The following is a 12,978-nucleotide window of genomic DNA, read 5'->3' on the forward strand; positions in this document are numbered from 1 at the left end:
GAGATCCTCACCACGACATGTTGTAATTAAACTCTCCACAGTGAAACATAAAGAAAAGATCCTAAAATGTGCAAGAGAGAAACGTCAGATTACTCTCAGAGGATCTCCAATCAGACTCACAGCTGACTTCTCATCAGAAACACTACAAGCTAGGAGGGAATGGCAAGATATAGCCCAGGTACTAAGAGAGAACAACTTCCAGCCCAGAATATTATATCCTGCAAAGCTCTCATTTGTGAATGAAGGTGAAATAAAGACTTTTCATAACAAACAGAAATTGAAAGAATTTGTCGCCACTCATCCAGCCCTGCAAAAGATGCTTAAAGATGTGTTACACACAGAAACACAGAAACACGGTCATCAATATGAAAGAAGGTAAAGGAAGGAAACCTCACAGCAAAAGATCACAGGGAATTCAAAGCATATATTACAACTTATCTTTGGCAAATGGCAGGACAAAGTTACCACTTATCAATAGTCACATTGAACATTAATGGCCTGAACTGTCCAGTTAAAAGACACAGATTGGCTGATTGGGTTAAGGAACAAAACCCATCTATTTGCTGCTTACAAGAAACACATCTTTCCAACAAAGATGCATACAGACTGAAAATGAAAGGCTGGAAAAAGATATACCATGCCAACCAAAATGAAAAATGAGCAGGCGTAGCCATCTTAATATCGGACAACATAAACTTTACCACAAAAACTGTTAAGAAAGACAAAGAGGGACACTATATAATGATTAAGGGATCAATACAACAAGAAGATATAACAATTATCAATGTATGTGCACCTAACTACAGGGCACCGGTTTATCTAAAAGATTTGTTAAGGGACTTAAAGGGAGACTTAGACCCCAATCCAGTAGTACTGGGGGACTTCAATACTCCACTCTCAGAAATAGACAGATCAACAGGACAGAAGATCAACAAGGATACAGTAGATTTAAATGACACTATAGCCCAAATGGATCTAACAGATATCTACAGAACTTTCAATCCTACAACTAAAGATTTTACATTCTTCTCAGCAGTACACGGAACCTTCTCTAGGATTGACCACATACTAGGCCATAAAGCAAGTCTCAGCAAATTCAAAAGAATTAGAATTATACCATGCAGCTTCTCAGACCATAAAGGAATGAAGCTGGAAATTAGCAACTCAGGAATCCCTAGAGCATACGCAAACACATGGAGATTGAACAACATGCTCCTGAATGAACAATGGGTCATAGAAGAAATTAAAAGAGAAATCAAAAATTTTCTGGAAGTAAATGAGGATAACAGCACAACATACCAAAATTTATGGGATGCAGAAAAAGCAGTGTTAAGAGGAAAGTTTATATCAATAGATGCCTACATCAAGAAATTGGAAAGGCACCAAATAGATGAGCTTTCTATTCACCTCAAGGATCTAGAAAACCTACAGCAAACCAGACCCAAATCTAGTAGGAGAAGAGAAATAATTAAAATCAGAGAAGAAATCAACAGGATTCAATAAAAAAAAAATTACAAAAAATCAGCCAAACAAGGAGCTCGTTTTTTGAAAAGATAAACAAAATTGACACCCCATTGGCCCAACTAACCAAAAAAAGAAAAGACCCAAATCAATAAAATCAGAGATGAAAAAGGAAACGTAACAAGAGACACCACAGAAATAAAAAGAATCATCAGAAATTACTACAAGGACTTGTATGCCAACAAACAGGGAAATCTATCAGAAATGGATAGATTCCTGGACACATGCAACCTACCTAAATTGAACCAGGAAGACATCGAAAACCTAAACAGACCCATAACTGAGACAGAAATTGAAACAGTAATAAAGGCCCTCCCAAAAAAGAAAAGCCCAGGACCAGATGGATTCACTGCTGAATTCTACCAGACATTTAAAGAAGAACTAACTCCAATTCTTCTCAAACTATTCAGAACAACTGAAGAAGAGGGAATCCTCCCAAATTCTTTCTATGAAGCCAGCATCACCTTAATTCCTAAGCTGGAAAAAGATGCAGCATTGAAAGAGAACTACAGACCAATATCCCTGATGAACATAGATGCAAAAATCCTCAATAAAATTCTGGCCAATAGAATGCAACAACACATCAGAAAGATCATCCACCCAGACCAAGTGGGATTTATCCCTGGTATGCAGGGATGCTTTAATGTGCGCAAAACAATCAATGTGATACACCACATTAACAGACTGCAGAAGAAAAACCATATGATTATCTCAATAGACGCCGAGATAGCATTTGATAAAATACAACACCCGTTCATGATGAAAACTCTAAGCAAACTGGGTTTGGAAGGAACATTCCTCAATACAATCAAAGCAATCTATGAAAAACCCATGGCCAACATCCTATTGAATGGGGAAAAGTTGGAAGCATTTCCACTGAGATCTGGGACCAGACAGGGATGCCCACTCTCACCACTGCTATTCAATATAGTTCTGGAAGTTTTAGCCAGAGCTATTAGGCAAGAAAAAGAAATTAAAGGGATACAAATTGGGAAGGAAGAACTCAAACTATCCCTCTTTGCAGATGACATGATTCTTTATTTAGGGGACCCAAAGAACTCTACTAAGAGACTGTTGGAACTCATAGAAGATTTTGGCAAAGTAGCAGGGTATAAAATCAATGCACAAAAATCAACAGCCTTTGTATACACAGGCAATGCCATGGCTGAGGAAGAACTTCTAAGATCAATCCCATTCACAATAGCTACAAAAACAATCAAATACCTTGGAATAAACTTAACCAAGGACGTTAAGGATCTCTACGATGAGAATTACAAAACCTTAAAGAAATAAATAGAAGAGGATACCAAGAAATGGAAAAATCTTCCATGCTCATGGATTGGAAGAATCAATATCATCAAAATGTCCATTCTCCCAAAAGCAATTTATAAATTCAATGCAATACCAATCAAGATACCAAAGACCTTCTTCTCAGATCTGGAAAAAATGATGCTGAAATTCATATGGAGACACAGGAGACCTCAAATAGCTAAAACAATCTTGTACAACAAAAACAAAGCCGGAGGCATCACAATACCAGCTTTCAGGGCATTCTACAGGGCAGTTGTAATCAAAACAGCATGGTACTGGTACAGAAACAGATGGGTGGACCAATGGAACAGAATTGAAACACCAGAAATCAATCCAAATATCTACAGCCAACTTGTATTTGATCAAGGATCCAAAACCAATCCCTGGAATAAGGACAGTCTATTCAATAAATGGTGCTGGGAAAATTGGATTTCCACATGCACAATCATGAAGCAAGACCCCTATCTTTCACCTTACACAAAAATCCACTCAACATGGATTAAAGACCTAAATCTACGACCTGACACCATCAAATTAGAGAGCATTGGAAAAACCCTGCAAGATATAGGTACCGGCAATGACTTCTTGGAAAACACCCCAGAAGCACAGGCAGTCAAAGCCAAAATTAACATTTGGGATTGCATCTAATTGAGAAGTTTCTGTACTGAAAAAGAAACAGTCAGGAAAGTGAAGAGCCAACTGACAGAATGGGAAAATATATTTGCAAACTATGCAACTGATAAAGGGTTGATCACCAGAATCTACAAAGAGATCAAGAAACTCCACAACATCAAAACAAACAACCCACTTAAGAGATGGGCCAAGGACCTCAACAGACATTTTTCAAAAGAGGAAATCCAAATGGCCAACAGGCACATGAAAAAATGTTCAAGGTCATTATCAATCAGGGAAATGCAAATCAAAACCACAATGAGGTTCCACCTCACCCCAGTTAGAATGGCTCACATTCAGAAATCTACCAACAATAGATGCTGGAGAGGATGTGGGGAAAAAGGGACACTAACCCACTGTTGGTGGGAATGCAAACTGGTCAAGCCACTATGGAAGTCAGTCTGGAGATTCCTCAGAAACCTGAAAATAACCCTACCATTCAACCCAGCCATCCAAAGGAAATCAAATTGGCAAACAAAAAAGCAGTCTGCACATTAATGTTTATTGCAGGTCAATTCACAATAGCTAAGACATGGAACCAAACCAAATGCCCATCAACAGTAGACTGGATAAAGAAATTATGGGACATGTACTCTATAGAATACTATACAGCAGTCAAAAACAACAAAACCCAGTCATTTGGAACAAGAAGGAGGAATTTGGAAAACATCATGCTGAGTGAATTAAGCCAGTCCCAAAGAGACAAATATCATATGTTCTCCCTGATTGCCGACAACTAACTGAGCACCAAAGGGGAAACCTGTTGAAGTGAAATGGACACTATGAGAAACAGTGACTTGATCAGCTCTTGTCCTGACGGTTGATGTACAATGTAATACTTTATCCATTTTAGTATTTTTTTTTGTCCTAGTACCATTGGTTGAACTCTGTAATTAACACACAATTATTCTTAGGTGTCTAAATTTAACTGAAAAGTGATCCCTGTTAGGAATTTGGAAAACATTATGCTGAGTGAAGTAAGCCAATCCCAAAGGGACAAATGCCACTTGTTCTCCTTGATAGGTGACAACTAACTGAGCACCAAAAAGGAAACCTGTTAAAGTGAAATGAACACTATGAGAAATGGTGACTTGATCAGCCCTCACTCTGACTGTTGATGAGCAGCTTAATATGTTATCCCTCTTAGTATTTTTTTTGTTTGTTCTACTTAATACTTTTGGTTGAATACTATAATCAATACACAATTCTTCTTAAGTGCTGAAACTTAACTGAAAAGTGATCGCTGTTAAATATAAGAGTGGGAATAAGAGAGGGAAGAGATGTGCAATTCGGGACATGCTCAAGCTGACTTACCTCAAACGGTAGAGTTAGAAACATACCAGGGGATTTGAATTCAATCCCATCGAGGTGGCATGTACCAATGCCATCTCACTAGTCCCAGTGATCAATTTCTGTTCACAATTGATCCTAATGATAGACTAAGAACCAAAGGGATCACATAAACAAGAATAGTGTCTGCAAATACTAGCTGATAGAATGAAAAAGGGAGAGAATGATCCAACATAGGAAATGAGATACACAGCAGACCCATAGAATGGCAAATGTCCTAACAGCACTCTGGCCTCATAATCAGCCCTTAAGGCATGCGGATCCAGCTGAAATGCCCATGAGAGTATTTCAGGCATGGAAAGCCAAGACACTCTGGGGAAAAAAAAAAAACCTAAATGATATATCTCCACGAGTGAGATCCCAGTGGAAAGAATGGGTCATCAAAGAAGGAGGTACCTTTCTCTGAAGGGAGGAGAGAACTTTCACTTTGAAAGTTTGCTTGTCTAAATAAGATCAGAGTCAGTGAACTCAGGGGGCTTCCATAACCTTGGCAGCTCATGACAAGAGCCTAGGGTGATTACTGATGCCATAAACAAGAGTGTCAATTTGTTAAGTCAACAACAGGAGTCACTGTGCACTTACTCCTCATGTAGGATCTCTGTCCTTAGTGTGCTGTACATTGAGATTTAATGCTATAACTAGTACTCAAACAGTATTTTTCACTTTATGTTTCTGTGTGGGAGCAAACTGTTGAAATCTTTACTTAATTTATACTAAATTGATCTTCTGAATATAAAGAGAATTGAAAATGAATCTTGATGTGAATGGAAGGGGAGAGGGAGCAGGAAAGGGGAGGGTTGGGGGTGGGAGGGAAGTTATGGGGGGAAAGCCATTGTAATCCATATTCTGTACTTTGGAAATTTATATTCATTAAATAAAAGTAAAAAAAAAAAAAACAATACATAGAATGATGGAACTGACCAGAGAGCTCAGAAATCAATCTGCATACATACAAGCCAACTGATTTTTGACAAAATTGCTCAGACCAAACAGTGGAAGTAGGGATAGTCTCTTGAACAAATGGTGCAAGCAAAACTGGATTTATATGTGTAGAAGAATGAAATTAGATCCATACCTATCACCGTATTCAAAAATAAACTCAAGCTGGATAAAAGACTTAAATTTTAGACCTGAGACTATGAAGTTGCTGGAAGAACACATAGCAAAATCACTCCAAGACACTGCTGTAGGGGATGGCTTATTGGATAAGATCCCCAAGCACAGCCAACAAAAGCAGAACTAAATAAATGGGGCTATATCAGACTCAGCAGCTTTTGCACAGCAAAGAAAATAATCAGTAGAGTGAAGAGACATCCAAAAGAATGGGGAAATATTTGCAAATCACTTTTCTGACAAAGGATTAATATTCCAGATGTATCAGTAACTTTAAAAACTCAACAATAATAAATAATCCAGTTGAGAAATGGGCAAAGGACTTTAATAGACAGTTCTCAAAAGAAGAAATACAAATGGCCAACAAATATGTGAAAACAGGCTCAGCATCCCAAGCCATCAGGGAAATGCAAATCAAAACCACAATGAGCTATCACCTCACCCCTGTCAAAATGGCTAAAATCCAAAACAGAGAGCAACGAGTACTGGTGAGGATGTAGAGAAAGGAGAACACTATTTTTGGAAATATAAATTACTGAAGCCACTGTGGAAAATAGTGTGGAGATATCTGAAAAAAAAAAACAAACTAGAACTAGATTTGCCATATGATCCAACAATCCCACATTGGGTATATCTCAAAGACTTGAATACTATTAAGAGATACCTTCATAATTATGTTCATAGAAGCTCTTCACAAGAGCCAACATTGGGAATCAATGAAGGTGTCCACCATCAGAAAAATGGATAAAGAAAATGTGGTAGATATACACAATGGGATATTATTTAGGTATAAAGAAGAGAAGGAAATTCTACCACTTGAAGCCAAATGGATGCCACTGGAGGACATCAGGATGACTGAAATAAACCAGACCTAGAAAAACAAATACTGCATGCTCTCCTTTATTTGTAGGAGCTAAAATTAAAAATAAAATAGAAGAAAAAAGAAATGTCTATGTGTATTAGCATTACTGAAAAGACTGTTTGGTAAACTTTTGTTATATATCTTTGTGAATCCAGTGGTTAAATGTGTTATATTACTCTAGTTTCAATGATCTGTGACTACTTCAGAATTTATTGTACATTATTTTTATACCATTGTCTATTTTTCCCACTAAACTAGGGTCTTTTGATTTTGCTTGTTAAACTTCTTATTCTGGGAAGTGTTAAGCCTTCGTACTGCAATGTAAATTTGAAATGTTATCTCAAAAACTAAAAATAAGGGGGGGAGGAAAAAGTTTGGGAGGGAGAGATGGGGAGAGTGTAAAGGTGGAGGGGAATGTTATTAGGTCCTTAGGACTACATGTACAAAGTAAAATGAGTCTGTTAAAAACTAATTAAAAGTTAAAATAAAAAAAACACTTAAAATTTTTAGAAATTTTAATGCAATCAATAAACCCCAGGATTGGGGGGAAAATGAATACATGGATGCACAAATGGGCATTGTGGTGTGACAGGATGACATCAGAGTATCTAGGGATCAGCTTTCATCCATTATTCAAATCCAGCTTCTTATTGGTGTGCCTGGATGGCAGCAGATTGTGGCAATGATGCCTGGGTTTATGCTACACTTGTTAGAGACCCAGTTGGAGTTCCAGGCTCCTGATTCAGCCTGGTCCATCCTGGCAGTTGTCAACATTCAGGGAGTGAATCACTGGATGGAAGATTTCTTGCTCTCCCTGTTGCGCTATCATTCACATATATAGATGCATGGATGGATGGATGGATGGATGGCTAACTGAATGTTAAAGTAATGGGTACTTGTAGAAGTGGCCTCCCTTTACAAAAATTCTCCTCCAGGTTTTCTTTCATTCTTTACTGCTTTACACCAGATATGACAGCTGAGGACAACTGCCTTTGATATACAAGCTCATAGTGTAAAACCAAATATCCAGAGTATAGGGAGGGATCTTCCCTTCAAAGAGCAATTAGTCAAAGGGCCTTGAGTGTTGAATACTGTTTTCATCCTTACTGGTAGGAGGTTGTTGTGGTTCAGCTCATACCCACAAGTGAAAACTTTCAAATATTAGATGACCTTTTACAAGACACTTTCATGGCAGGTATTTGGTGCAGAGCTTAACATGCTGCTTGGGTCACCTGAGTCCAGTGTCAGATGACCAATTTATGTGCAGGCTGCTGCAATTCCAATGAACTCAGAAAGGGAAAGGGAGTGCCACTTGCTACCTAAAAGTCAACAATTCCAACAAGAAAATTACTAAAAAGATCAATATGAAACCAAAATTGAAATGTGTTTTTCTCCCTTGAGTTTGCAGTCTTTCTGAAAATTCTTTTTAAATAACACTTGAAAGATGGAGAAGAGTTGGAGGGATATTTCAGAAAGTGAACTCCATAGCAGTAACAAAGCACATCAAATACAGAAACAAATGTACTCACTCAGTAATGATGTACTGACAGGCTATGGCTAAATTATACTTGAGATTGCTGCTCAGAAAATAATGCAGCATTGTCTTTTAGAGATTAATTTCATAGCTATGAACACTGCACATATGCACACCTCTCTATAGTTTTTCAGTGATTATTGGTATGTTGAAATTATAGTTTTGACATCCTGCTGTATTTGAGGGAGAACTCAAATCTTTTATAAATCAGTATGTGGGACTGGCACTGTGGCACAGCAAGTTAAGCTGCTGCCTGCAGCTCTGGCATCCCATATGGGTGTGAGTTCAAGTCCTGACTGCTCTGCTTCCATGCAGTCTATCTCCCTGCTCATGCACTTGGGAAAGCAGTGGAAGATGGTCCAAGTGTTTGTAAGCTGTCAGCCATGTCGGAAACCTGGAAGAAGCTCCTGGCTCCCGGCCTCAGCTTGGCCAAACCCCAGCCATTGTGGTCATTCAAAGAGTGAACCAGTGAATGGAAGACTGATTTGTATCTCTGCCTCTCTTCTCTCTCTATAATTCTGTCCATCACATAAATATTTTAAGAAGTAGGAAATATGTACTGAGTTTAAACAAAATAAAAAGTTAGTTTGCCCATTTAAACTGTTGTAGTTCAAGATAGAATTATAACTATTTTAACATACAGAGGAAATTATACTTGCCAGTTTATAAATTACATTGTTTTTATAATTTTGCAAATATTTTTACAGTTTTACAAGTATTAAATACATGTATTTTGTTGCAGAGAAAAGAATTTGGAAGCAGTTTCTTGACAAGCAGATAAGTTTTACCCTATAAAAACTGGTCTCAATATTTTATATTTCAATGGTCAACAAAGATTTCTATATGCAAAATATCCAATCAGTGGATAATTTTCAGGCTAATTTTCATTCTTGTTATTTTATAATAATGTATTTGTATAACAAATAATAAAATTATAGAATCACTTATACACAGGCCAAAACATGCTCGGATTAAATTAGAATTCCAGTTTGGAATGAAAATTTAGCAAAAAACATACATGTAGCCATTTATTATCACTGTAAGTGTGTTAAGTGGCAAGGTTAAACTTCATATAATGGTGAGATTCAAAAAATGCTCAATGTTAGGAACATGGAGAAACCTTGCTTTAACAACAGTCATAGTGAAATCATAGGTGAAGGCATTATGTGATGGTGCACAAAACTTAAAAGTGTCTTGGACCACAAGTGAAAATCAAGTTAAAGATATATTAGCAGATCTCAAAGTATATCTTTAATTACTAGGTAAAAATATTCAATTATCAAAACCTAACTTAAAGCAGTTTTGAAATGTTTGCAAATATGTCAGTTTAGTTGTATTTGTTAAGTTTATTAAATAGTTGCAAAATATTGAGGATGGCTCTGTGGCATAGTGGACTAAGCCTCTGCCTGCAGTGTTGAAATCCCATACAGGTGCTGGTTCTTGTCCCCATTGCCCCTCTTCTGAGCCAGCTCACTGCTATTGCCTGGGAAAGCAGTGGAAGATGGTCAAGGTACTTGGACCCCTGCACCTGCATGGGAGACTTGGAGAAAGCCACTGGTTTCTGACTTCAGATTGGCTAGGCTCCAGCTTTTGCACCCATTTGGGGAGTGAATCGCAAATGGAAGATCTCTCTGTCTCTCCCTCTGTCTGTATCTCTGCTTCTCAAATAAATAAATATATATTTAAAAATTAGCTGCAACATGCGTTTCATGTCTACATTAATGAGGATAATTACAACCATTACTAGCATACATATGTCAATCAAACTAAGTACTTCAACAAACTAAAAATAAGAAGTATATGAACAACCTGAAACCCAAGGGGAAAGAGGCAATATATCTAACCGTGTCCAAAGACTCTGCAGTGTTGTGATGTGAAGCCTGAGTTGCTGAAGTAGGAGTCTCCAAGTTTTGTTGTGGAGTAAGATCTCTGCTGAGCCAGAAACTATTAGCACGACTTCCAACGCTATGTGACGCTACTGAAGTTTGCGTAGAAACAGTCTGCGTAGAAACAGACTTGGTTAATGTTCCAGTCTGTTGTTTCTCCAGGAGAAAATTTTTAGTTCTGACCTCTGCTAACACTTCATTAGCTCTGCGAAGATTGAAAGAACCAATGTTTAGTATTTCATTTTCCCCTTAATAATTCTTACATGAATTTCATTTTTTAAAAGAAAGAGTCAATGGGCATGCACAATAAACAGTGTTTTAATACTGAAAATGTGTCAGAGCACAGTTTCTGTATAATTAAGGCCTTTTAATTTTTAAAGTTGAAAATTTCACAACGTGACTCAAACCCAGTACAAGGGAGAAGGATGCCTGTCAATGCTGTATGACTGATCCGGTGACATCTGCTTCCTCCCAAAAGGCTCTATTCTCAAAAATCCTTGCGCATGCCATTAGAAATATTTTATTTAAATAACAATTCTGATATAATGGATGTTGATTTCTTCGATGCTAGTAAACATTTTCTAATATATAAATATTTCAAAACATCATGTTTTGCCACTTAAATATATGAAACAGTAACTTTTTAAAAAGGATAGAAAACTAAGTTAGAGATTTAGAATACCACCAAAGACATTTTCAGGTGCTTACTTTCGACAGCCCTGCTTTTTTCACCCACTTTTTGGGAGAAATTAAGCAAATGCTTGATTTTTGGCATTGAGAGATAACTCAGAACAACAATGACTGTGGGGAATGAGATAGCCAAGTAAGTATTCAGCAACAACTAAAGCAGCTAGGAAGACATCAAAGGTGGGACTTGCTCTTTCTTTCTTCCAGACACTATACTTTCCTTCCTCTCTTTCTTAATCTTTCTCAAGGCGTCCTTTGGTAGTAATACCAATGATCACAATAAAGGAAAGGTAACTAGACAAGTGCCATATTGTACCAACAGGTGGAGGAGGGGGAGGAAGAGATGCTAGACACTTAAGTTGTAATCTTGAACTTAAGTTAACAGAGTTGTTAACATTTACATAAATTGTTCTGCACTACAAATTTACTGGTAATTTCATTTACCAACATTATTTTCCAAAATCACTTTGTCTAGGTAGATTATATCCTTACTAATCTCAGGAATCTCTTTCACTAAGAATTATGCTTTAGTGGCAAATTAGCGAATGTAAGCTATTGTCTGCAATTCTATGTTTTGACTTACTCATTCACTTGCTTTGAAAAAGCTTCTACACCCTGAATGATCTCATCTTGTTTGCTTATCAAAGCTTCAAATCCCTCTAGAAGGAGTTGCTTATATTCCTCCAATTCTTTAGAAATGGCTTCCTGAGGAGCTTTCATTTTGGAGAGTGTAGATATCCCAACATGGATTCTCTGTTCTTTTTGTATACTTTTTGAAATGTCATCACTCTCCATTAGATACTCGGAACTTTTTTGAGATGATGCTTTTTTCTAAAGCAAAATAAAAAGGTAATTTAAAAAAATCATTAAAATATATATTAATGTTTTTATTTATTTCTTTTAGTTTTGAATCAGTGATTCTCAGAGAAATTTTAAAGTAAAAAACAAGCCAAAGTTTAAAATATTTATCTTCAATACACATTGAATGAAATTTGAATTATAATGAAAACAATACCATTATTACATTACTACTCATGTAAATTAGTTATCAAAGAATATAAGCATTGATTAAAAGTGAATAGCAATTAAAGCAACTAAAACTACACTATAATTCCTAAATTCCATTTTTCCCCTTGAGGTTAATGAGAAATCACAATTCAGAGGATAAAAGTTTATGATGTGATTTGTATACTTTTGTGAATGAAAATGTTTCAGTCAATGAAACTGACTTGTCATCATTTGATGTTTTCCACAAAATAAGGGCACATATTAAACAATAGCAAGAAAAAAGCTTGATGGAGTTTCCCTGGTACTGAGAGGAGAAGGAATCATTTCCCTCAAATAAAACCATTAACTGATACTTAAAAGTAGTACATTTAGAGCATGTCTACAAACCCTTTGACAATTTTTCCATGAAATTTTCTCTCCTGAATGTGAGCTGGACAAGGCACTGTGTATCTAGTGAACAGAATAGGGCACACATGCTGAGTGACTTTTGCTAGGCTGTAAAATGTGATGCTGCTTCCACCTGAATCTCTCAAGCAAACTCGGACTTAGAAATTAGCCACCCAAAGACGAGAAAGTGAAACAACATATTGATATTCCAACTGATGTCCCAGGTAAGGTCCAAAAAAAGCAACTATCAACACCAAACAAAGCTGGCATTGTGTACAGTATATTGAGCTGCTGGCTGTGATGCTGGAATTCCATACTGGAGCACTGGTTCAACTCCTTGGTGTTCTGCTTCTGGTTCAGCTCCCTACAAATGTGCCTGAGAGGGCAACAGAAGGTGGTGCCCCAGATACACTACATGGTGACACTAGATACAGGGAGTTGTAACTTTAGGAAATTGAAACAAAGACTACAATAGGTTAAATGTCTTCAGACCAGAGGGAGGTGGAAGCTGAAAGGGCCTACAAAAGAGGAGGAATGAAAACCAAAAGGACATCAAAGAGACTGTGTGGAAACTTGAGGTTCTGAAGGAACTGTCAAGAAAGGATACCAAGACCTGGAAGACAAGGGCCCCATTCTTCAGGAATCTG

The 12,978-nt window shown here is 37.1% G+C and overlaps 1 protein-coding gene across 1 annotated transcript in view; it reads right to left on the minus strand.

The window, feature by feature from the left end:
* LOC127483472 (uncharacterized) overlaps window positions 1–12,978 on the minus strand; it is a 125,258-nt gene that overhangs the window by 21,670 nt on the left and 90,610 nt on the right. Inside the window, exons 28-29 of the mRNA XM_089311822.1 lie at window positions 11,520–11,767; window positions 10,208–10,454 (exon numbers count right to left, since the gene is read on the minus strand). Of these exons, the coding sequence (XP_089167948.1) occupies window positions 10,208–10,454; window positions 11,520–11,767 (495 nt within the window). The remainder of the gene's footprint in view (window positions 1–10,207; window positions 10,455–11,519; window positions 11,768–12,978) is intronic.

This window comes from Oryctolagus cuniculus, chromosome 13 (assembly GCF_051225735.1).
Source record: "Oryctolagus cuniculus isolate XC-2025 breed Fujian yellow rabbit chromosome 13, ASM5122573v1, whole genome shotgun sequence".
NCBI classification, from domain to species: Eukaryota; Metazoa; Chordata; class Mammalia; order Lagomorpha; family Leporidae; genus Oryctolagus; species Oryctolagus cuniculus.